The 26,481-nt window shown below is 37.1% G+C and overlaps 1 protein-coding gene across 1 annotated transcript in view; it reads left to right on the top strand.

The window, feature by feature from the left end:
* The first annotated feature begins 1,293 nt into the window (after positions 1-1,293).
* nxph4 (neurexophilin 4) overlaps positions 1,294-26,481 on the top strand; it is a 59,325-nt gene continuing 34,137 nt past the window's right edge. The window contains exon 1 of the mRNA XM_028001769.1: positions 1,294-1,960. Within this exon, the coding sequence (XP_027857570.1) occupies positions 1,907-1,960 (54 nt within the window). The 5' untranslated portion in view covers positions 1,294-1,906. The remainder of the gene's footprint in view (positions 1,961-26,481) is intronic.

Raw genomic sequence — 26,481 nt, 5'->3', positions numbered from 1 at the left:
GGCGTAGGTTTGGTCTAAGTTTTGGTGGGACCTTACAACTTACTGACACCCCCCCCCCCCCCCCCCCCCTCCCCGATCCGACCAGTTTTTGACCAGGGGGGGGGACCACATTGGCTTGATAACCCCCTCCCTATGTGAAAAAATATTACATAATTAACAGACCTATTCTACCTCACATTCAGTGCTGACCTTACTAAACCCCGGACTTTACAACAAATGCGTTGCGTGATAGATATCTAACTTATGGGTCCCCTCACTGTACTTACAGCCGAGGTAGCGAAATAACTTCTAATGTCTGTCGTCCTTTTCTTTTTTGGTGGCGACATGGAGACTCATAATAAATGTCAAACTCAGAAGGAGACGCGTTCACTTTCAACACCATGGACCAAGCTTCCGTTCCGCGTGTGGCCAGCTGGCCGCCGCCTGTTGCAGCTAATCAAAGAACGTAGATCCACGTTCTGTGAGCCAATAGCGGGTCGTCATAGTTCATAACAGCGAATTTTAAAATGAATGCTACCACTGCGTAGTATATTGAAATATTAAACTAATCAATGTAGATTTTCGTTTATTTGTTTTGTTTTTGTTAAAAAATACATGTTTTTTTTTTTAATTAATATGGCAAAAATTGGTCGGGACTATTTTGTATCCCTTGAATATTGGTCGTGACATGTCACCACCGTCCATACCCAAACCTACGCCCATGCATGAATCACTCATTAGCAAACAGTTAAATTAATCATATAACAGAAAATGTTTCCTTGACCCTAATTTGGGGTAATATGCACTATTAATTAAATAAATAGCATTTTCAGTTTGGAGTCAGGCATACTTCAGGCGTAGTCATTTGGTCTTGTGTGATGTGCGGCTCTTTGATCCTGACTCAGTAAAGTAAGAGTGTGTTTGTGTGGGTTGTAATGAGTATTTTTCTTTCTTTATTTAAAAAAACCCCTTAAATTTCAGTGAAATTTAATGTAAATGGTTTTTAATTTTGGTATTCAAAACTTTCTTTTTTCTGAAAATGAACACCTATGTGTAATATCAATGTAGTCAAATTTTAGAATTTTATATTTTACTAGAAATTATACGTTCTTGGGGGCCCCCTGCTGACCTGGAGGCCCTAAATTGGTCCAGACTTATTAAAAATTGACTCTAATTATAGAAAGTGTAACAGACTAAAATATTAACTGAATTATAGGAAGTGATTAACTAATTAAGATGATAAGAAATGAACAGAGACGTTCGTTATTATAACTAAAAATAAATAAATAAAAAATCCAACATTATGAAAAAAACAACATAGATTTGAATATCAGGAAAGGATTCATATGTTTTCCACAACTCACACTTTTCTGTAAGTTATCACCTCATTATCTGAACATCGACTAGACAAGCTGCTCCACATGCAGCTGTGGTTAGAGTGGTTTCCAGTTAGAGAAAAATCAGCTGTGCACAGTCAGTTGCACTTGGACGGAGAGAGAGGGTACAGAAGAAACAGAGAGAGCTGCTGTGCGCGACAGATCTCATCTCTCAAAATCAACCAGTCAGTGTCCCAAAACACGAGAAGAGCTTCTGATCATCAAACGAACCAGCTCGCAGACTGACTTCGGTCTCCGCGCAAACTTCGCGCCGAAGCTCCAGCATGTCCAGCGGGGACCAACGCCGCGGATGTGCCACATGAGGCGGACTCGAGAAACTGAAAGCAGTGCTCAAACTTTGCCCACGGAGACCACTGTGACTCTTAACGAAGCGCACACGCAACTTTCAGCGTGTTTTCTGCTCCTGTGACACTTTCCGCCCGTCACCTGGCCCGTCACTTGGGATTGCTGGGATTCAGCGGCGTGTCTCTTTTATGTTCAGCCGAGGAGACGTGTAGTTTTTCAGGGTGGTCCGTTCTAAAGAAGGTGACATGCAGGTTCTCGGTTGGACCACAGTTCTCCTCTGTCAGTGGATCCTACAGAAGGTGAGTTGTACTTATGAATAGGTTAAGAACAAACTGATATTTTCCTTATTTCCTAGAAATCACCTGCTGAAAACTGCACAGGTGCATGCTTTCAATGCTGATTGAACATGTTTACAACACAAGAAACATCCGTAGTTAAATGTAAAATAACTACGGACAGCCTATAAGAGATGAAACAGTCCTGATGTGTCATTGTTTCTATTGCTTTCTGCATTTTCTTTTTTACGTTTTGACTGGAAAGAAAAAAAAAAACCGCATGTGCGCCTCCGCTTCCAAGCGCGCAGATTTGTGCTGCCTGAGCGCTTCCTTTTCATTCCCACTTAAGCAGCCCTCCTTATCCATTTATCTATTTGCCCTTCCAGCAACTTCCTCTAAAATTTTCTTCAGAAGTTGAATACGCCCGTGGCTTGGTTTATTATCTTCCCATCGCTATGTGGCAAAGAGTTGGTGCGCTCAGTTGTGTTTGCTGAAGCTGCTGCAGTGTGAGCTAAATGTGCACGCTTATACACACACATAAGCGCAAGTGGCTATTTTGGAATCAAAGTTTTCATCAAAACCTCACTTTGACCGTAATGTTGCTCTTGTTCTGTCTTTACTCCCAGGAATAGAAGATTAAGATACACCTGAAGTGAAAGGCTGATACACAACGCACCTCTGTCCGTTTCCAGACTAAAGATTATAATTTTAACAATTTTTCTTATCTTTCACCAACTCAGCCTCTAAATATCACACAAACTTTGCTTCCTTTCTGTCTTGTTCATCTCCATCTCTCCATATTGCCACAGCTTAAATGTTATAGCACATACTTTCTTACATTAGTGAATAAAGGAAAGCCCTTAATTTTTTTGTTTTCTCTTCTCTGAAATTGTTTTATATAAGGTGCACCTTAATAAATTTCAATGTTAACAAGATGTTCATTTATTATAATAATTGAATTTTAAAAATCAAGTAATATATTCTCTAGATTTATTGTTCACAAACTGATATACGTATTTCAGATATTTAATTCTGATTTAAATGATTCTGGCTTACAGCTAATAGACATCCAATATTTAGTTGATCAGATTTTTTTTGTCTTACATCAGAAAAAAAACAACAACTTTTTATGCATGAATGTCATCCAGATGAAATGTCTGCTTATGAAACTGTATTCCATATATTGTGAGGACCTGGTTGGGGCACCTTTTACGTTATTTGCTGCATCAGTGCAGTGTGGCATAGAGGTGATCAACCTGTAGCTCTGCTGAGATGTTAATGAAGCCCAGATTGCTTTTATAGTGCTTTCAGCTGGTCTGTGTTGTTCGGTCTGGTATCTGAACTTCATCTTGAAAATCATTCATAAACTCTCTATGTAGTTTAGGTCAGGTGAATTTGTGGTCTAGTCAGGCGCAATATCAAAAAATGTGGAAACTTCATATTGAACCTCCAATTTTGTGCTTCTCAATCTTCCTCCAGACTGCGGTACTTTGTTTCCAACTTAAATTCAAAAATCACTTTGAATAAAGGTTCTGTCCTGTTTCAGACCTTTTCTCCTCCAAGAGTGGCTTAACACAGATACTGTTGCAACTAGACCACAGTTCTTGGAAACATCTTCCTGTGGCTGAAGCTTCAGCCTCAGCCATAGTTTCCCCTAAACTCATGAATGAGCTTTACTTCACAATTCTTTAATAACTGTGGTTGTGCAACATTTATTACCATGCATTTTCCTTACACTCAACTTTTCTTGAGCACAGTAAACTGAATAGCAACTTTATTAACAAGGACCTTAGATGACTTATCTTCCTTATTAAGGATGTGAATGACTGTTGCCATGACTACTGTCAGGTCAGTAGTTCTTCCATGGTTATGTATGCCAAATTACTACATTTCTGTATCAAATATACTTTTTAAATCATTCTTATGTAATGCAATGTTCAAAGTTCATAAGAAACAGAATTTTTGATTTTTGTTTTCCTCCTGCCAAAATCCTTAAAATTAATGGAAATAAACTTATGAAATAAATCTCTCTGTACGCAATGGCTCTTCAGTAACACTTAAGAAAATAAATGAACTATGATAGTATTCTAGTTCACTGAGATGCAGGTCAGGGTTCAATGAGCAGCCCTTATGTGTAGAGCAAATCTTATTAACAGTCTAATGTCACTTGATTCAAGTGACAAAGTGAAGTGTTATGAACTCAGAGGTGTGGATGGGTTGGGAATCTTTGCTGCCCACAGATTTGCCTGGTGACAAGAAACCACCAGTGATTTTTTTTTCCTAAAAAAAATACATACTTGTTCTTTGTTTTTGTTGGATTGTTCACAAATCAGGAGATGTGGCGGGGGGTTGTTTTGTGAAAGGTGAGATGCAGGCCTGTTGTCAAGACTGAATGCAAATAGTATCTCTCGCAGGGGGGAACTACCACAGACAGTTTGGGGTTCAAGTGTTAGGATTGATTCTGTATTAGATTTTATCAGCCAAGCGTTGCAGTCTTTGTGTCTGTTGGTAAAAAAAAAAAAAAAATCACCTCTGTAGAGCTTGAGTAATTTGGCTGACATTGCATGACAAGTTACATCTTTGAGAGCACAATTAGCTTGAGGGACATAAATGTGAGGCGGTAAAATATGCAATAAAAAAAATCTGAACACAGATAAAATAAAAAATGAGAAAAGGAGGTAAACAGCGTGGAGACAACCTAAATTTGATGATTTGTTTAAACTAAACCAACCCAAAGTCATTACTCAAGATCACTTAAAGACATTTTGCAAGAAAAGTGATAAGTGGGTCTCATTGATCTAAATTTACAAAACTATTTTCAATTAAATTTTAACCGTTTTAGTATATTTACACAGTTGACAAAAGTTTTTGGTAAAGAAAGTAATGAAACTGTAGTTTCCTTATGCATGCACTGCAACATTATAATGTATTTCACCTTGTTCTTTGAAATCATATCTCCAGTAACAGCACTACAGACAAAGAAAAGATGTGTGAAAAGCTTCTTTGCTCCTTTATGCTCCCAGGAGAAACAATAGCATTAGCCAGCATCTCAAACTGACGAAATCCTCTTATCTCCCCCCATAAAACAACTATCCGTATACCCCAGGGATATTACGGCAACTGAGTCACTTTAATTTCATTGTATATCGCCCCTCTTCCTTCGCAGTCGTGTCTCATATATTCTGCATAGCTTTGCATTTCAGCGGTATCTATGTGTCTTTGTAAAACGTGCATGAGAGATGCACCCGTGCGTTATTCCGTGCCCACATGTTATGATTCCATTCTCAACATGATAGTGGTGGAAAGAAAAAAATGATCAATCAGCAAACAGCGGGATCAGATGTTTTTCCATCATGGATTAATCCAGGTGGTTGGTGCTTTCCCTCCCACTCTTGTCCTTTCGCCCATCTCTTCATCTGTGGATCATTTTGACTGTAAAAACATTCCAGCTTCAGTCAGCATGAGCCACTACTGCTCTGTAATCCGTGTGAATTATATTCTCTATTCACTGATTAGATGTGTAATCTGTTGAATCATGATGACAGAAGCAATCACATTACTGCCATATCTGTTGTCTCTGAAATTGCTCCCAGAGATCAGATACTCCTTTAACCTAAAAAAAAACCCCAACATGGATTCATACAGTATTTTAATGAATTCTGACATGAATTGCTTGGGATTAACCAACAATTCATTTAATTTAACTTCTTTGCTTCCTTTTTAACAGCACTGTCTCATTTTTGAGCCGCTATTGCTGTTGAAATGAATCATCACGTTTCTTTATGTGGTTAATATTTAATTTTTTTTGTCATCCTTATAGGAGAGACTATTCCGTGTAAAGACTATATATGGAAAAGAAGTATACATTTTAGCTTAACATAATTTAAAGCATCATGGCTTCTTACAACTGACAAATGAAAGCAAAACCAGAGTCAGGCGTGCGTGCTGCTAGAAGAGCTTCACTGCAGCTCTTGCAATAACACTTTCTGTGAGAAAGAAGAAACAATGGGGGTTTAAGTGGGGCGGAAGAGAGCTGTTCAAAATAACCACCCAGAATCTCTTTTGGTTCACATGTGGTGAATATAAAGGTCTTTGCACGTCATTTTTGTTTTACTCAACAAATCATTCATGAGAATTATTTGTATGTTACGTTGCAACGCTTCTATCGTTGTAGGAATTAGGGACGTACCAATCCATCATGTTTGAAAAATGGCAATTTTCCTTTTTATTAGGTTTTTATCGGTTACTTGCAAGTAAAATAGTGAACCATTTAATTTTTTTAAGAATCCTCACAATATTCAATTTGTAAACACACCAACGACATTTACTTTTGTACACTTCAGTTTAGTTTAGCAAACATCAGATAAAGGTTACGGGAATATGCTGTGGTACATGAACAAAAAAATGCTATTGGAACATTTTCTGTTGGGTTCGAAGATACCATTTCCATCAAAGAACCTGGAGTGTATATCTTTTTTTTTTTTTTGATACATCATGCTTCTAAGAAATAAAATAAGAATCTTACAAAATCAGGATTGGCAGGTCAGACCTCCAAGGTGTCGGCCATGAAAACAGGTGGATCACTAACAGAAGCATTTCATCATAAATAAAGTTATTTTCTACCAGATTTTGGATTGCTTTACAGTTGGATATTTTCTACAAGAACAATTGGAACTAATTTGAACCAGCAAAAGGAACTGAGAATTCAGAGGTTTCTGCTTTGAGTTTGAAACTGATAAATTCTGCTGAACCCAAACTGCATCATCTCAGACTCATTTTATAAGCTACATAAATGTTAACGTAACCCATGGCCATATTAGAGCAACATAGATCCTAAAGAAGCAACACACCACCACCAACAGCTTTTCTTTTTGTTTGTTTAGATTTTTTCAGAGACATCCTGACATCAAACCTTGATGCTCTCTGTCAGTGGTGTTTAAAAGATGGAAAGTAGAACAATAGCGGCTCAGACAGTGAAGAGGAAAACTCTGAAAACGGACATGACCGAATGTGCAAAAAGTGGCAACTTTTTTGCAAGAACGAGCTCACAGTTAGAAACGTACAGTGAGGTTGATGAAATGGTTAAAATAAACCACTGTTCAGTCATGTCAATGAATTGTGTAATGTTGTGGCATGTATAACATAACATTGCATAATTTAAATCTTTTTATGATGTGTGCACCATAACTGTCTTATGGCCCCTCAGTCAGGTGAAAGATACAGTATTTAACACCAGTCATGGTCCAGATTGGAGGTAGGATTACTCATATAGAAAATGTTATTAAACCTAATAGAATGAGTATGGTGGAGAACTGCTTTTTATTAGAAGAAGTCTGAGATGCTTAGATGATTCAGCTCATCACAACTTAGCTGAATTGATCAGAGAACTAAGGAAAAACAAGATTTCTACTGAAAATTATGACCATTTCTAAAATGCGATTTAATATCATTGTCAAAAGAATTTCTCATGTCTCTTGACAATCATTCTGCTCAGGTGTATATGAATGCTTTATGTTGTTATGCAGAACAAAAAATTAGAAAGTTAGAAAGTTGTGTCGTACTCTCAATAACAAACTTGCAGAGAATATTACAATTTTTTTAATGTTTTTAATAATAAGGATCAGATATCCAAGAACACTAGAATTCATTTTGGAGAAAAGGAAATTCTGATGTCTTAAAGAATAGTGTTGAAGATTTTCCCTTTATCTTTTATTCTCTTATTTGTAAAATCTAAGTTGTGAGAGAACTGTTTCCTTGCAGAGAAAAAAGAAATAGTGTTCAGAGAAAGTGCAACAATTGTGTATATATATACTGTATATACAGTATATTCTTTTTTGTTAAAGGGATTTGTAAGGTACAGACATGTCTCTGAATAACAAATAACGCAATATTCTGATATTATTGAAAAGTATGTGTTGTTAAGAATATTGTTGGATATGTGAACTGCGAGTGTTTGTTTGAGTTCATGTTCTTGATTAAGGCCCTTAGAATTAGCCCCTTTGAAAGAAAAATATTTCTAATGACTAGTATGCATGCTTCTGGTGAGGAACAGAAGAGGAAAAATAAGTTAGATTCATTTTCTTAACTTCCATCCAGCTATGCTGAATCAGTTGTATGAGGCTTAAATACAGATACATATCAGACCTTTTCAACCATAACAGAAGAGTCGAAGTTGTGTTTGAAGCTTGTTTCAGGGTCAGGTCACTAAACATTTTTAAATCAAGATCTAGATTGGAACTATGTTCCAATTTAGGCTTACTGACCCGTCAAAACAAGCCTGGCTGTGCTGCTTTCAGGATGTAAGATCCAAGGAGATGCTGCTGTACTTTGGAACAGATTCTTTCTTTTTAAATAAACAAAATAGTCAAAAATAAACCCAACCATAACCTTGCTACAAATTATTCAAAACAATAAAGCTTAATTTAAATGCTGAAAAAAATATCTAACTCATTCTTATTCTTTGTAAATGCCATGTTTTATTGATACCAGAAGTTGCTACCAAACCAGACTACAAAACACATTAGGACATTTAAAATCAGATGTGCTACAATAAGCAGATGAAAACTTGGTTTAAAAGTCCTAAATGATTGAGCTGCATATAGCAGGTTTTGTCCATCAAGTCAACAAGTTTTATGCTTTATTCCTTTAGAGTGACACAGAGCTCAGCTACATTTGATGCCTCAAACAAGGACTGGCTTTTTTTCATTGTTCATCATTTTGTATTTTACCCCCTCACAGAATAGTTTTTAAAGACTGCTGAGGTTTCATTTTCTCTTCTAAGTTAGTACTGAAATACTCAAATATTTGTTACCATTTCTACTGGTTTTTAAACACTTTAATGTAAATGTTTGTTTTATGGCCAACAATGTAGCATAAAAGATATTATTTCACTCAGCCAGTAATTTTTCAGTTCCCAAAAAGAGATTTTCCAATTATTATGTTTCTGTTTGGTTTTATATTGTTATATATTAGGTTTTAAGTTATGACAAATAAATGCTAATTACCGGATGCACCAAGTTAAACCTTTTGTTTATCTATGCTCCTGCACTATCACTACAAACTACTAAAGTCTATTTGAACAAGCTGATAAATATGTCTAATAATTGTAGAAACATAAACATCCACAGAGAGAGAAGCAGAATGACCTTTGGGAACTTTGCTGATGTTTTATTGATATTATGAAAAATGAAGTTTTGAATTGTAGAGTGAAGAGTCTGGCAGTTGCACTGACTAGTGATTTTCAACTTATGAATGTGAAAACGCTTGATTATACCTTATTTCTAAGGAATACTGCTTGGATTTACTTCAAATAACAGACAAACAAAAGCTTGCCAGATGATGATAACCTTGTTGAAGCAGAATCTTCCTCAACCTTTTGTCCTAAGAAATGTTTTTCTTTACCCTGACGTCCAGCCCCAAAATACATATACTGCTTCTGTAATGGTACCTGAGTGCATTAGTGCATTATATAGATAATTTTAACAAGCAAACAAATGGCAAGAAGCAGACATAAGTGCTGTATGAGAGACATGACTATAAGTGGCAAAGATTGCCATTAATACAAATACTTTGAGAGAGGGTCTACGCCACTCCAAAAAGACAATCCACAAACACTTTCACCTCTGTATTTAGAGACCAAAGCTGAATCACACCATAGTTGTGAGAACGGTCTTAATGAGTTGTATTAAAAGAGTAATCTTTTCCTTAAATAATGATCATTTTTGTTTGTTTTGGGCAATAAGAATTTTGACTAAATTCTAATCAAATCACATATCAGTGTATCGGATTTGATTTTCTTTGATTATTGAGGCTGAAAATAGGAGGATTTTCAGCCTCAATCTGCTTCTGTTTTCATATTCTTCTTATATTTAACCTAAAGAGGGGGTTTGTAAAGACTGGTAAATAAAAGTTCAGAGCTAAATGGCATTTTAATTTGACTCTTAGATTAGTAAATAGTTTTACAATCCTAGAAGTGACGTTGTAATTGTCAATTTTTGTTCAACAGTTTCATAATTGACTTTCGTAACTTCAGATTTTGTTCCCAAAACCCAAAGTTAAGGGTTTCTTAAATATACAAGTTTGCAATGATCTGTGTTAATATACACAGTCTTTCACTCCACAGTACAGATAGATAACAGATAATTTTAGAGAAGGGCAATAAGACAAAGCACATATGAACATCTGCCTATCAACTGCTTCATAAACAAGAAGTTTTTTGAGTATCCTACTCAAAGTCCAGACTTCAAGTTCAATGCTTTGGTATGATATTAGACAGTTGCTGCTGTGGCAAAACCAGTAATTAGACTTGTGGGACAATTATTATTCATCATAGGGCCAAGTTGGTTTGTTCCTTTAATGGGTAAATTAATCATTTTAAACCTGCTTTTTGTATTTACTAATGTTATTGTTTGATTTAATGATCAAAAACACTATGTCCTGTGACAAAAGTAGCTAAATCAAAGCAAGTCTGTAATGGGCCAAATACATTTTCAAAGCACTTTAATGAATTACTATTGAACATTATCTGGGGAAAATGACTCCCTGAGAGGAGCTAGTGGAGGCTGAAAGGAGAAGCTCGGAGGAGACTGAGGAGACTGGCGAAGAAATGACTTGCTTCTATTGTGTTTGTGATAAAACGCAACACAGATGTGAATGTATATAACGTATCGGGAATGACATAAATCATCCCTGAACGTGTTCATAAACATGTTCTGAGCTGAGGGGGGAAAAAAAATTAGCAAATGCTTGAAGTACTTTCCTAATTGTCTCCTGTTGTTGTGAGCAACATGGGCACCACAAGGAGATTGTCTTGTCAGAGCATTACCAAATACTTATGAAGCCAGGGAGGGAAGCATAATGATAGAGGTGGGCGTGTTGTTGCCCTGTACAGTCTGACAAGATCAAACATCAATCACTGAACCAGGCCATATGCTGAGCAGAACACCAGAAGGAACTGTTTATCACCTCCCTTGATTAGAACTGATGTTAATATTAAGGAAGATCAATAAATTAGTACATTGTTGAAAATCATTAGGAGTGTTTTATTTCGTGTACAAGTTTCCTAATGTGTGGATATTGACATTATCACTGACTTAATGATTTAATTTATTGTAATTATTATTTAACATTTTTATGTTTGTCAATGAGAAAACAAAGAGCTATAGGCTTGGTATGAACAAGTCGTTTTTTTAAACAATCCCATCCCTGCCTAAGAGAAAAATAAAATGGAGATTTTAACCAAAAATGGTGGATTAAGGGATCAAAGTCACCTCAAAGAGCCTGAGGTCACCTGGTATCGAAGCTTGTTAGACATCAGTGTCAGAATCTGAATAAATCTGATAGAAGTAAGGACCAAAAGGTCTGCAGCTATAACTAGCATCCCAGGAGACCACCAAAAGCCTCACTGCTCAGGAGTTTGTGCGTTTGACATTTTACAACCATTTATCAAGTTAGACTGATTAACTTGATAAATGGTTTCCTAATTTTTTTTTTATGTTTTTAATTTTACTGTGTTTTAAAACACTGAATTCCTGATGTAACATGGAACAAGTTAACGACTTAATAAAATATTCTTTACATGTATTAAAAGTAGCAAACTCAGATTAAGGAAATGTGTAGGAGTAGGAGAGTGAAGTAATAAATGTCCAAGTGTATTTGTGCATAAAAAATAACAAACCAGTTACAAAATATGGAAAACTTTGCACATAAAAGTGGTCTGAGTTTGTTGGAAGCAGTGATGGTAATAAAGTTTAACAGCTGCTGTCTGGAAGGATTTACAGTTATGGTCATAAGTGCGCCTAGGATGCAGCAGTCTGTTAGTAGGAGCTCTGCAGTCCTGCAACAGCCTTATGCATGGGGTGGGAGACATTGTCCAAGAATTATGTTTTTTACGCCAGAGTGCTTCTGTTTCCCACAACCTCCACTGGATCAAGGGGGCATCTTAGGGCAGAGCTGGCCTTCCTGATGACCTTATCTAACCTCTTCCATGCAGCTGTAAAAATCTGCTGATCCAACAAACTACACCGCAGAAGATGGCTGATGCCACCGCTAAGTCAAAAAGGCCTCCAGGAATGCCCCCTATAACCTCAAAAAGATCTCAATCTCCTCAGCAGGAGAAGTCTGCAGCTGACCCTCCTTCAAAGAGCATCAGTGTTGTGATTCCAGTCCAGTTTCTTACAGATGAACACGCTCTTCTCTATTCTGTATGTTAGTGTTGGACATCGTAATTTATAGATGGTCTCAAAAATTATTTTACATTAGATTTTCTTCCTCACCTTCATGGTGACAGACATGCTTTTATTAGAAAACATTCTATATTATTTGCATATTAGTTTCATTCTTACATTTTAACATAAACTTGTGTTTCAGTTCAAGTGCAGTGTTGCTTTTCTTGCAGCTTTAAAAGTGAAGTAAGTATTTTTCAAACATTGTAACACTAAAATGTATGTAATCTCAGTGCGCATCTTTTTGATATTATGTTGGAATTATTATCATCATCTGTCTGAAAATTTCTCTTCACATTGGGTGAAAATGTTTTTTTCACCCTTTTTCTGGTAAAAATATGCCACTCTTGTTTTGCCCAATTTTCTTCCAGTTTTGTTTTTGTCCTCTTTTGCATTATTTAATAAAATAAAGCAGCAAAGGGAGGTTATGGGTAAAATGGTCAGCCCTATTTACTCATGTTGCTCCACTTTGAGAGGTCCCCAGTCATCTTTGTGATATGGGGAGGGTGTAAATCTCCCTTTCCCCCCTCTCTTTTTCCTGGCTGTGAGGAGCACAGTCGAGCTTTGGAAATAGATCACATCAGAAGGGACGGTTGGCTCTCGATGATGGGCACCATGTTTGTTTCATACATGCTTGATGAGTAGCTCAGCTCTCAGAGGGGGCCACCAGTTGTGGCGTAACACCACTGCTGATGGTCAATATGTTGCCGAGTCTCAGCTTCCCCAGGGAGGAAATGCACACTGTGCTTCATACTCTAGCTATCTGATCCACCGGTGTGGCCCTGTGTTTGCTGATGTGAGAAGCATGCATTATAGCTCGACACTAGCTCACGTGTTGTACTGAAAGAAAACAATTGAATATATAGCATTGTGTATGCAAGTTTGTAGATATTTTTAAATTACCTTTCCTGTCTTCATTTTCAAATAATATCCTCTTCTGTATTTGTGTGTAAAAAAAAAAAAAGTGTTCTGTTATTTTTTTCTAATGATGGGGCAATCATTCATTATGTCAGTGAATCAACCATTAATCAGTCCCAGTGATCTGCAGGTAAAATTCAGAAATATCTTTTTTTTTTAATTCCTTTTAGTTTATTGCATCAATAAACAACATGTTGATCGATGGAGTCTATTTTGTTAAAGGATGGGAGCATACGCTTTCATGGCTAAATGAGGATAATCCTGCAATTTATTAATTTCTTATCAAATTTAAAGCACCTACCCTTATCAAGGAACCTGTTGCTCCATTTCTCCTTATAAATGTTAATTCATCGTAATGCTTCATCTAAAACAAAATTTTCAGAAATCAGTCTGTATGTGTTTATTGTAGTTAGAAAATTTAAAATAGAAGATAATACCAGTTAACCCTATGCAACAGAACGCCTGCGTGCTGTTTTTCTATTGTATTTTTCGGGAGTGAGGGTTGACTTTCACCCCCGAAAAATACAATAGAAAAACAGCACGCGGGCGTTCCACTGCAGGTTAAGGGGTTAAAGTTTGATTGGTGCTTCTTTATTCTGTTTCATACGCATTTAATTTGCGTATGAAACAAATTAAATGCATTGACATGTGAAGCATTTCACGTGTCAATGCTTCAATTCATGTGTTTAGAGTTGAATAAAACTAACGTGTCCACAGGAAAAAGAAAAAGCAAATTAGGTTAGATTTGAACGCCCTGACCTTTTTGGTCTTGATAACAATGGTCGACACAGAATTACCTTGCAGCTACCAACAAAATATTTGAGATTTAAAGTTTGTCACAACATACTCCAAACATGAGGAACATGATAATAAAAACTTAACTTTTTGACCTACAAAGCAAATTACAATGTGTGATGAAATATTAGCATCACCATGAAAACATCATTACCACAGTGAAACATGGTGGTAGCAGGATCATGCCATATGGATGATTTCCTCTAGTTGAAGGGAGGATGGATGGAGTTATGTGCAGGATAAACTACACAAAAAACCAGATTGAGGGTGCAAAACATTTGGGACTGAGGCAAAGTTCAATGACGCTAAACATTACAGCCAGGCTGCAATATGATAGATCAGAGCATGTTCATGTGTTAGAATGGGTCAGTCTTAGACGTAAATCTAATTGAGGACCTTTGGCAAGCCTACTAAATAATCTAATGTATACCAATCTGACTGAGCTTGAAAGATTTTGGAAAGACAAATGAACAAAATAATACTATGTAGAATAGAAATCATTAGAAAATAGATGGTTTTTTGTGGGTTAAGCACAAAAAGCTCAGAGTTTTCTACTTTTCCTTTGTAAATTCTGTCGACATAGTCACAAAGGTGAGAATTATACTTCAATCAATCAATCAAATTTTATTTGTATAGCACATTTCAGCAGCAAAGCATTTCAAAGTGCCTTACATCATCTCAAACACAGAAACACAATGAAACATAGAATCAACAATCAAAACACGACATTAAGTCAGGTTCCATCAATAAATTTGTAATTGATTACGTTTCAAATACAATCCTAAATAGGTGGGATTTTAGTCGAGTTTGCATCCATAAAAGGTTTACCTGTTACACTCCTACTGTGTTATATGGAACAAAATACCTATTGCTATTTTTATTCCGACTCACGCTCACAATCATACAGTTTAAAACGATGCAGACAGCATTTTAATGGGCTTCTGGCACAAGGCTCCGTACACCTCTTTCACGGAATTTCGAGCAGGGACTCCGCCGTCCCTCACGGATTTTTGTGCAATTCTATGGTACCTGTTAGTGTCTAGAATTTTACAGGGTTTGTGTTACGCGCAGTGGCCCTCAGTCACTCGCCGTTTTTCTTCCGGCACTAGGCTCCGTACACCTCTCATGGGAGAGAGTTACTTCTTAACTCTTTCTCATTTATTAAATTCTCACCTTTTGTAATTAATTAACAGGGCTTGCGTTTTTACGTCTAATGAATAATAGTAACTTTCCTGAGGGAAACATAGGACAGGACTTTATTTGAGTAATGAGATATTAAAGTCTAATCCAAGCAACATGTAATATATGTATAACTCATGGTGCAGATGGCGGTGAATGCTCAGGGTCAGATTAGTGTGAGGACCCTGGCCCACACAGGGTGTGGAGGATGGATTAGTTTTTTTAACATTTTTTTAATATCTCTTATAGAGCTTGTAATGCATTAATTCATACAACCATTGGATATATTTGAAAACTGAAGCAGAATGAGAAGAGGAAACGCACACACACACACACGCACACAGCTAGATTGGTGACCTCTTTAGTAAGCTCCACTGACGTTCAGACAAACACACTATCCTAATAAATAAAAGATTCTGTTCATACCAATCCACTGGTGATAAAATCTGGGGGATTTGACGCTGTTGTGTTGTTTTTTAAGAAGACATGTAATAACAGACCCTTGTTTGCATTCCCTTTTAGTCCAGGCAGCACTGCAGGATTTGTGTTGGATGCATTATTAAGATGAAAGCAAGACAATATGATTGTGTTTTTCTTTTGTTCACAGTTTGTTCACTGTAGACTGTTTCGCCAAGTCAAAACTTTCTTTATATATTGTTTCCTGAATTCAGGCTTATTGGAGAGAGGAGATTTCAGTCCAGATCGGGGCACTCAGCAGAACCATTTGGTCACAGATCCCCTGCACATCTCTCAGTCTTTTTCTGTCTTTCTTTTTGGCTTTCATCTTACACCTCTCTCACCTGCCACCTGCCTGTCAAAACCTTCACAATTGAGCTTCTATCTTTCTCTCCATTGCTCTATTTCTCATCTTGCAAGCTGTTCTACCTCCAACCTGCTTTTGTCCAGCCATTCAACTACTTGGCCAGTGTCTTTGATTAAAATGGAAAATTAGAAGAAAAAATATATAAGGACGATATTGTTGTGTTAGTTTCCAGCTTATTTTGCTCTGAAAGTTTTCTACAGTAGAGACAAGATTTTATATTTCCCTTTCGCTCTCCTGGTGGTTTCTGGCTCCAGTCGCTGTGTTTCTCCCTGGGTGTTTCTGAATTAAGACATGGCTCTTCCTACTGCTGAATTATATAAAAATCTCTGCTTGGTTTTTAGTTAATTAGCCAAAGCAGGGAGCAAATGGCTGGGGGGCGAGATGGTTAGGCTCATGGCAAAAGCCGCGTGTGTTTGTGTGTGTGTGTGTGTGTTGATGTGGCTAGGATAGACTCTCCCTCCTTTAACTTGGTCCAACTTGGCCGAAAGGAGGCTGCTGGGAAGGGAGACTGGGTCAGAGCTATGGATGAAGAAGAGTCCACAGCAAAATGAACTTGAGGCTGTGTGGGCAGCAGGCAAGATCAGAAAAAAAAACATCTGATGTCTTTAATTCTTACATTTTGGCATTGTGATCCTCATAGATAGCTTAACTGTCATGGTCGTGTGGCATTTATAGGATTTAAGGTATACCACTGCTTCAAAACCTCATTTTGTCCTGTTGTGCACCATGATATGACCAGATATGACTCTATGACGGTTTTAAATGCTTTCCAAACAACATATAACAGAACATGCATGCAGAAATTATGTCAAATTTCTTCACCAGAAAAGTACAAAATTTCACTCAGACAATTCAGGTGTAAGTGTTTAAAAATGTATTTGCCACTATAGAAGTAAGTCTGATTTTGGCATCTAGGCTTCAAAGTCTTCACTAGTGGTCATGCTGCTCAACATTTCATTGAGTGATGAGCTGACCTCTACCCCCTGAACGTGTCTTTCACACGTCAGGCAAGGGATGTGCTGGGGTGGTGGAGACTCTGAAGAGAACCAAGGAAAACCTGGCAGTAGCACCAGCAGCTCATGAAATGAAATGCAGAGTTCAGCAGGACACTTTGTAGCTTAAATACACCCTACCAATGCAAACACCCTACCAATGTTTGCATTGGTAGGGTGTGTTTAATATTAGGGATGAGCTGATCCAGATATCTGTATCGATATAGGGTACCTTAGGATAACTGCTTACGCCATTTCTCAGGCTTTGCCTCTTTTATTAAAAGATAGGAGAAAAAAAATATCAGAATCTAAACTAAATAAGTTGATTTGTAACTATGCTGATCCCAAATCATTGATAAAGAAAAAAAAAGCTGGTAGCTTCTCATGTTCAGTGTCTATGCCAACAAGTGGAGGAAGTGGTCTGGTCACTCTCAGGGTGCTTCCACACCTGGAGAGTTCATGATTGGGGAGCGGGAATGCCAAAATTCAATGAAGGCCAAAAGACCTTCATTGAATTTTGCTTCTCTTTGAGCCTGTGCTTTAGAAAGCAAACAAAACTGTTTGGACAACATGGTGCAGATACAACAGCTGCTCACTTGGAGCACTAGCACAAGATGTTGCCCGGTATGAGCAGCAGACAAGGTTTTATTTCAGTTAATAAAAACACAAAACTATCAAATTTTTCTATATTCTAGGCTTTTTAACAAGATGCTGGAAAAAGTTATGGATTAGGCAGAGTTATGGCAAACTGTGTGCTTCCCGTCCCCTTATCTTTTACTTTTGCTGCCAGTCAGTTGGCTGACTAACCATAATTTTCCTTGCTTAGAGGAAGGACACATTTGGCTGTTTTAACAACCAAAATAGTTTTGGTTGTTAAAAACATGTAATTGAAACTAAATAAGCACCAGCCGTCCTACTACGGTAACTCTGTTTTCCTGGTTAAAATCCCAGTTTTACTTTATTAAAAGAAGAACAAAAATAAGGGGTAGTCTGAACAAAAAATAATGGAAATGTACTGCCATATGTAGATGTTATTTATTCTGTTTTGCCCCAGTATCAATAATTAAAATAACAACAAATGCTATTAACAACATAATGTTTGTAATTACCAATATTAATAGCAGCAGGTTTAAAAAAAGTTTTTTATAGGTTTTCACGCAGTGAAAATATAATGCCAACCTATGCCTAGCTTGTTACTGAGATCTCATACATTACACATGTTGTTAAACCACATATTAGTGAAAATGAAAGTTTATTCTGTTCAACCAGCTTAATTTGGGATTTTTCAGAGATACAGAATATTATTACCAGTATCTAGATCATTCTCATTTAAGCAAAATAAAATTAATTCCCTTTAATCCAATCAAATCAAGTGCATTTTGAGATTGTAAGATTTAAATCAGAAAGTTAACTTTCTAATTTTTTTTCTTGCTTTACAATGATACATATTGGGAGGGTTCTCTTAGTCACATTAATGGACACAACAGACATTTCTTCAACCCCCTTTTTCTCTTTATGTAGACCTGAATAACAACCTTTTCAAAACAGGATATATGGATGGTCAATAGGCTGGTTTAAAATCAGCCTCAGCAATTATTTTCCTCTCTTAGCAAGAATTATTCACATTGTTAAAAGTTAATTAGCCGTCTATTTAGTAACTCCATTATGTTCATTTTTAAACCACTTCTCCTGCATCACTGATTAATCCATTGTTGACACTCAGTCAACGTTTTCAGTGTGCTTTTCAAAAAAGACTTGTAGAATCTGGAGACTAAGTATAAAACCATGATGTCCTTACTAATTACTGCATTAAGAAATGTCGATGAAACTTGAATTATCTGATCTCTTCATTATGCCTCATTTTCACAAAGCAGTCACTCTTGAAAACTATGGGTCAACATTCTTGATTGAACCCAGGTGAAGTTACATTTCCCCAACAAGATTTGGAAAAACAGAGAACAGAAAACCTTTAAACAGACTGAGTGTCCCGAAGCCTCAGTTCACTCTGCTCAGCAGATGTCACCCTCCCCTCAGCAAAGTCTCAGAACAGACCCTAACCTGCAAGTAGCAACATGACCAGTCAGTGACAGTGACATAATGTGGCACCTAGAGGACCAGTCAGACAGAGAATGAAGGATGAGAGGTGATAGATGGGGAAAGAAATGGAAAACTACCACATATGTTCCAGCAGCGAGAGGCTGGACACCTCTCTGCACAGGACTGCGCTACAGTATGTTCAGCCAAGGAGAGTGTGAACAATGTAAATCAGCCTTTTCAAGAAGGGCAACAGCAGAACAGCTTGATCCCTTAGTGGCCAGCTCTGAGACTGTCCTTATAACTCTGAACTGAGTAGATGTTGGTACACTGCTGAAAATATGTTGCATGAGTGAGAAGGAGGAAAGGTTAGTGTTACATCATGGCAGTCTTTCCGATTAAACTGATAGGAAAGTTAAAGGAGTGCATTTGTACAGAATAAAATAATCGCTAAAATTCCTCCACGTGTAAGGTTGAAGACTTTTTTTCATTGAAAAGTTCCAGGAAAAGCAAAATATAAAAAGAACACATTAATTGAAAAAAAAACCTGTACTTTGAATCAGCAAGCAAAGCTCCATTTAGTAAACTGCAGAATAAAGAGGATTACCTACCAACAAAACACCTCTACTGACAATGAGCCAGCAATCCTCATGTCACACCTGAGGTTAGCTGCCAAACAAACCCTACAGGAAGTGGTTGTACTAGCCACAACTCTAATTAGCCAATTAAAAAAGAGCTTCTCTTTTTATGTTATCATCATTATTCTGTTTACATGCTAAACACCACTGTGTTCATAGTCAATACCATTGGCAAAGGAACAGGAAAATGCTAGATTCAAACACGTAGATATCGTTTACACTGCATCCTTATTGGTGATCAACTCAGTGACTTCTTAGTTTCTTTCCAGCCCATTTGGCATTTATTTTTTAAGAATTGCCTGGTGATTTTTTTTTAAGTATTTGAACAAAATCTTGTTTGCCTCAGAGGAACAAATTACAAAACAAGGAGTTTGTCAGTTATTGACTTCAAAATGAAATCACTTACAAAGGCTACAGACTTGACCTTGGCTTGCCAGATAAAGAAAGTTTCTGCAAGAAACAGTCAATCTGACCTTGATAAGTAAACAAACACTCATATTTAGTACTTTTGTACAGCTGAATGTAATATAAAATGCTTTAGAGAAGTTAGGAACAAAGGAAAATCATTCAAACAAAGATTACAGTTATACAATTTGCACTGCATGTAGTGAAATATGCTTTTAAAAAGTTTTGCATGGAAAAGAAATGGTGTGACTTGGTTGTAAGTTTGCACTAGTGCAGATCAGTAATTTGTATGCAAAACATTTCATTTATAAGGAGCTGGTACTTGCAGAACAATACCTGAGGGCATAAATGACAGCAATTGGACAGGATCTGGGCGATACAGTACAGTCTGACATGACATAGGTGTCCTCATTACCCACCGGATCAAACATCTGATCACTGTCACAGCTATTTAACCATTATGGCAGGCATTTGCAGAACCTGGTGGAGACGTTTGTGACTGTAATATGACAATTTGACTATAAGACTAGTGGCCAGTTGATCAGAAATTTAAAAAATGCATCTCTTTGCGATCGTTAAAAGTACTACAACTACCGCAGCGCTACCCTGTTGTCCTGACACAACATTCTTCAATGTGGAAGTAGCTACTGAAGATTGAAATTTAGACATTTTTAGTGTGGCATTTAAACAATAAGACAAAGGCAGCAGAAAGGGAAGCTGTTTAAAAGGAAAGTAGATGACCTAAATGGGGAAATCTGAAGTTCATTAAGTGTAAAGGCCTACACATACATACTTGGGGATACTTTATTCCACGGATGTCTGTGCATACTCAACTGTACATTTTTACAACTTTGTTCATGTATTTGGTGTCGCACAATAAACTGCTTGGTGGAAAACAAAGATGATAAGGTTGAGAGTCAGTGCAGTCAGTACTAAGGACACCACGTAAGCCAGACTTGAACTTTATGTAGCACTATGGGGTGTGGTGGCTGTCCTGGTGGAGACAAAATGGAGCGAAATGCCTAACTAACTCATCAAATTAATCCGTCCTTTCAGATTATAGGAAATGAAGGACTTTGTCATGAGAAATGAATTCAAATGTTATGTTTGACTATGAAATTTCAGCTGTCCAGGGACAGGACTTTGCAGCTCACACAACACACAGTGAGCCTTAAATTATGAACACTACAGTCATTTAAAGTAATCAATGTTTGCTTCACTTTGCAACTACAGAATATGGAACAATAACACCAGAACCCAGAAGGATACAGAGGGCATGTTCGTTCACAAGACTTGATTTGACCCGTGTTTGGTTGAACAACCTTGCAGAATATTTTGATTTCATCAGATCTCTTGCCAGTGCTCTTAAAAAATGTCCATGCATTGTGTGGAGGACAAAGGAATTACATAAGAGTCGCCACCTTTAAATTGTCAAGAAAACTGGTTTGGTGAATATGTTTATTATGTTAATTTTTTTTTTCCTCAAACACATTTAGAAAACAATAAATAAAAGAAATACTGGTGTTTTGTTATTAATTCCTCTCACTGACTGTCTTTGTTTATATCTCATAGACTTTTGCATTGCTCCAACTTGTCTTGTATTCCAGGTAGTCATATCCTCCTCATTTTTTCTCTGTCACTGTGTGTGGTGAGGTGTTTTTGTGCAGTCTAGATAAGGAGGCCAGGGTGAAACTACGTCTTGCTGCATCAAGCAGTGGAGTATTGAGAGGCCAGCTTTGTGTCCCTGCGGCCTGCTGAGACTCATAAATCAAACAAATGCACACACAAGGACAGAAAGAAAGAGATTAAAAAGATATCTGTGAGTGATTGAGCACTATGTTACCTTGCGAAAAAGAAGGGCCAACACAAATACTACTGTAAATATACATATATGTGCAGGAGTGCCTCTGTGAGACCTTGAACGAGTAAACCCTGACATCAGGAGGGACATGTGCTCAAAATTTATGTCTTTTGCGAACATAATTTCTGGGATCGACTTGACGGCTTAACCTTAAAGTAATATCAGAAATGACAAATCCACAAATTTTGCCCCAGTATAATTGTCTGCCTCAAGGTTTATTACATCTAACAGAATCTCATCAGCCAGAGCAATTTCTGCTAACCAGAGGTGCTTTATGCAGAGATTGCCACATCCACTGGATCGAGATTAAAATGAGGTTACAAATGAATGCGCCTGATACATGTTTTGTAGTTTTTAATCCACAAGGCCAGTCTTTTGTATAAACCCCATCACCCATCTAAGCTGACATATTTTTATGTTAACATCAATTTAAATCAACAACAAAAAGGCGCACGTTACAAAAATATTCAAAATCTATTATTTCTATTTTTGTAAACTGCCTCTAATAACTTTGCAGCTCAACTAAACCCGCTATGTTTCTTTATGTCACATACTGATTTCTGTTTTGATTTTCTTCTGTCATAACAAATGCTTTTTTGTTGAGATATGAACCCACCTTCACATTTTCATTCGCTACATCTCTGGTTGCAAAGATTAGATTCAGTTGCCAAATGGCTTGGTTAATGATTTCATTCTTGTCCTGTATTGAGATATCAGACCTCTCTGTCACCTTTTTATTCACATATCCAATGCTGCACAGGCTCTGCTACGTAGGAGGGTAATTGTATGCTCATTTTATACATCAGGTTCAATGTCATGTTGGATAACATGCTGTCACAGTTCATGCTGTTTTATTTCTTTGGAGATGTTTCGGCAACTTTTTCTCAGTTTATCAGTCATGTTTATGTTTTTTTTCTTGCATGCAGAGTATTATTTCCTTTCCTCAGTGACAGATAACACAGTGATGTGTCACATAAAGAAAAATGTGAGTAGCTGCAAATGCCTTTGATGCAATTTATAGAAACTTTAAATTTGTTTTATTATAATAAATTCTTCCTGGGAAATGTAAGATTATGCCTATATAGTACTTCAGTTAGACTTTTTTAATGTAAATAACTGTCAACTAAAAATGTGGTACCATGGGGAAAAAAAGCAGTGAATGCATCAGTAAAAATCCGACAGCTTTTAAAGCAATACCTTAATGTACTTCTGCTAGTGCTACTACTCTCCGATTAAAGTGGTAGGTTGCATGAGTTAACCTTGATTATAAATACTACAGGCTTGTGATATCACGGTTTTAAATCTGATGCCAGCTTTGGAGCATTAGCATAGACACTAGCTAAAATACATCACCATTAAATGCACTCAACACTGCAAAGTAAAATGTTAGAAGCAAATGTGCTAGAATGTGCTATATTTTAGCCACGGCATTATTTAAACTGATCACAGTGCAAAGTAAATATTTACATATGTCTTCAAAATGAATAATCATGCTAGCATTACCCTGCAGAACAGCTGGGTTGTATTCATACCTGACATATTTAGTCTTCTTTAAACAGACCAGAGTTTGTTTTACTTGTTGGTCCAGATTTCTTGTGCAGGTGTAAATATGCTCAAGTGAATCCTGGTGTGAACCAAACAACCAGACTGAGACCCGCTTTTTTAGGTGGCTTCCGTCTGCTTCTGAATGAATTTACTGCAGTTTACATCTAGTCTGATTACAAATTGACCTTGCTCTGAACAAACTATCGGAAATATACATCTTTTTGAACTCTATGAGCCACCACTGGTGGGAATTATGGTAAAAATGCTAATGCTGTTGCTGAATGCACTGAAATTGCACCTGATTTCTGTGCTTTATATTTGTGCTTGCAGCATGTTGTGGGTCAGGACACGCAGAACATGTCATCTCATTTACCCTGCAGCAGCATTTGCCAGCACCGTTCCAAAAATAAATATCCCATAACAAAACCGGCATTTTATGAGTTGCTCATCACCTACAGGACCACACCCATTAATTCTATTTTAGTGGCAATAAAAATAATTTTTATATTTCCATTTTAAATAAAAGCTGCTGGATAATGTTTTCCATTTTTTGGCTGTGATTTTCGCTCGGCTTCATTTTTCTTAATGACTTCACGTGAATTCCCAATAATTTTGGCACCAAAAGGAGGGGTTGATATCTGTTTTTTTATTTCCTTGTAATCGAATTTTCTTGAACCAAAGTGAGCAGCTTTAACAAGAACAGAAACAAATGTGTAAATAAAGACCAGGCTGCTGGCTGTATTGACTTTGGAGTGTATTGGCAAACCTAACACAGTGTGCTGGATTGGGTTGTTTATGGGTTAATTGCCCCCTTGACAACAAAGTAACCATAATGAGAGTATCTGAAACTCTCAGCTGCTTCAAGGCTGCTGGAATGGAGGATGGTTACGATCTGAAAAAGAATAAGAAACTCATAAGATTTTGAAGAGAAAATCAATGCCTTCTTTTCACTTCACTTTATAAGGAAGTATTCTTGCAAATATAAGATATTGTTGTTCTTAACACTAATTAGCCCCTACCGCACGTAAAGTTTATTAGCAAAGTTGTCCATGTGGTTCCAATAAAAAATACACAAGACCCGTTAAGACCAAAGTTATGAGGATTTTATGTAAATTTAGCACAAATGCTGTCTCAAAATTATTGAATAATTCACATTTGTAAATCAAATTTGCTCCCGGAGATGCATTCAGAAGAACAGCCCACAAGTCTAGAGTAAAAAGACCAGTGGATATTCCACCTAGATGCAGCAAAAAGAGGAAGCTATCAGAAGTTGTCACCAGAATCTTGAGGAGGTGGGTAGTCAAAAATTTTCAACTGACTGCAAAATACTTACAGCAAGAATTCGGTGGCAGTAGCCACTAAGGTTGAAGTTTCTACAGTATAACATATACTAAACTATGAAGTGCTGCACCTGAATTTCTAGACATCCACCACAACTAATTACCCCAAATCACTAGAAAGGTGGTGTTCAAATTGTTTGAAACTGAATAAACAGGCCAAAGAAGTTTCTGTTTGGTGGCAGCTGGCAGAAGATTCAAAATTGGATCATTTTGTGTCTATGGAGCAGCAGTATACCTGTAGGAGGAAAAATGAAGCATAAAAAAACATCTTTCTTTCAGTGAGACATTGGTGTGGCTCAGTTATTTGCTGTGGCTGCTTTGTTTGCTCTGGAACTGGAAACACGTGGGGAACCAAATGCATTCAATCCTGGGAGAAAATGTCATGCTGTGTGCATCGGACCTTCTAATGAGACAATGATTTGGTCCAAATATCAAAGGTTTGAACTAGAAGCTCTGGAAGACACTACAGTGGTGATCATTGTCAGCTGACTTGAATTCTATTGAACATCTCTGTTTAGTTTAACATACACAGTGCTTGCATAAAAAATAAGTAATAACATATGATCTGATTTTGCTTGCATGGTGCTGGATTGAGGTTAATTCATAATCTCAGATGAGATGTTTCCTTTTATCATTTTCCAAGCTTAAAAATACAACAAAATGAGCAGCTTTTAGCAGGAAGAGAAATAAATTTTTAGACATAATTTCTAATGCTGACTGAATAAAAAATTATTCATCTTAAATATACAGACTGTACAGTTTGGTAACATACAAATAAAACCTTTTTATTTTTTTAATTGGAGTTAAATCTTGATGAACAACTGTTCTTTAATATGACATATCTCTCAAAAGGGCCTTGACAAGCAAAACACATGCACATTTCTATCTAAATTACATGTTTTTCTTAGTGTGGCGAAAAGGTGATATCCAGTTGCCAGGAGTTATTGTTTGCTTTGCTGAAAGCTTCAGAGTGCAAGACGCATAATGTCATTACCGATTCAGTCGGCAGAGGGGATTGTCAGGAAGGTTGCAGGGAAGGAGGAGAAGAGGAGTGAGCAAAAGGGGGGGAAAAAGTCAGCTGAAATTAAAAAAATGCCACAGAATGAAATAAAGATGAGTGCTCCACTGAGCCACAGACTGAATATAAAAGACAATCCTGTGAAATATACATGGCTGGCATGAGAGCTGAGCCGAATGCTAAGCTCCGTTTTCTACCTGTTACCCACAATGCACGCCCTGATCCTGAGCCTGTTGATCACCCCGCAACATTCAGGGATCATCCCAATGGCTCTGATCTCTCCAATGGAGCTGTTTTTTTTATCACACAGGCAACAAGAGACAGGAAGACATGGAAGAGTAGAGACCAGCTCCCATTTTTAATAAGATTTAATGTTATTTTTCCCTGTCTGTAATGCTTTTATTATTGCAGATCGGCTTAACTGTGAAAGGTATTGATTGTGAGCGAGAGCTCCAACTGGGACTAAAGGAAGGAAGAGATGGGAGGAGAGAGCTGTTAATGGCAGGTGATTTGTTTTTGTATAAAAAAAAACACATTGTTGTTTTTTTCTTTCCCTGCTTCATGTAAGATTTTGTTTTCCAGCATTTTACCAAAAGAGGAGAGTGCATTTCTGTATTCGAATAAATCATTCAATCATTCTTCACTCACTTAAGAATCAGCATCTGGAAGATTCTGACTAACAAGTCCTGACGTGCAGACACAATCTAACAGCAAGAGTAGGTGTTTGGAGCATGAAAATATGACCAATAAAAAACACATTTGTACTGGCGATGC

This window comes from Xiphophorus couchianus, chromosome 20, assembly GCF_001444195.1.
Source record: "Xiphophorus couchianus chromosome 20, X_couchianus-1.0, whole genome shotgun sequence".
NCBI lineage: Eukaryota > Metazoa > Chordata > Actinopteri > Cyprinodontiformes > Poeciliidae > Xiphophorus > Xiphophorus couchianus.
Note: the sequence above shows the minus strand (reverse complement) of the source record. Positions and strands in the feature narration are given on the sequence as shown.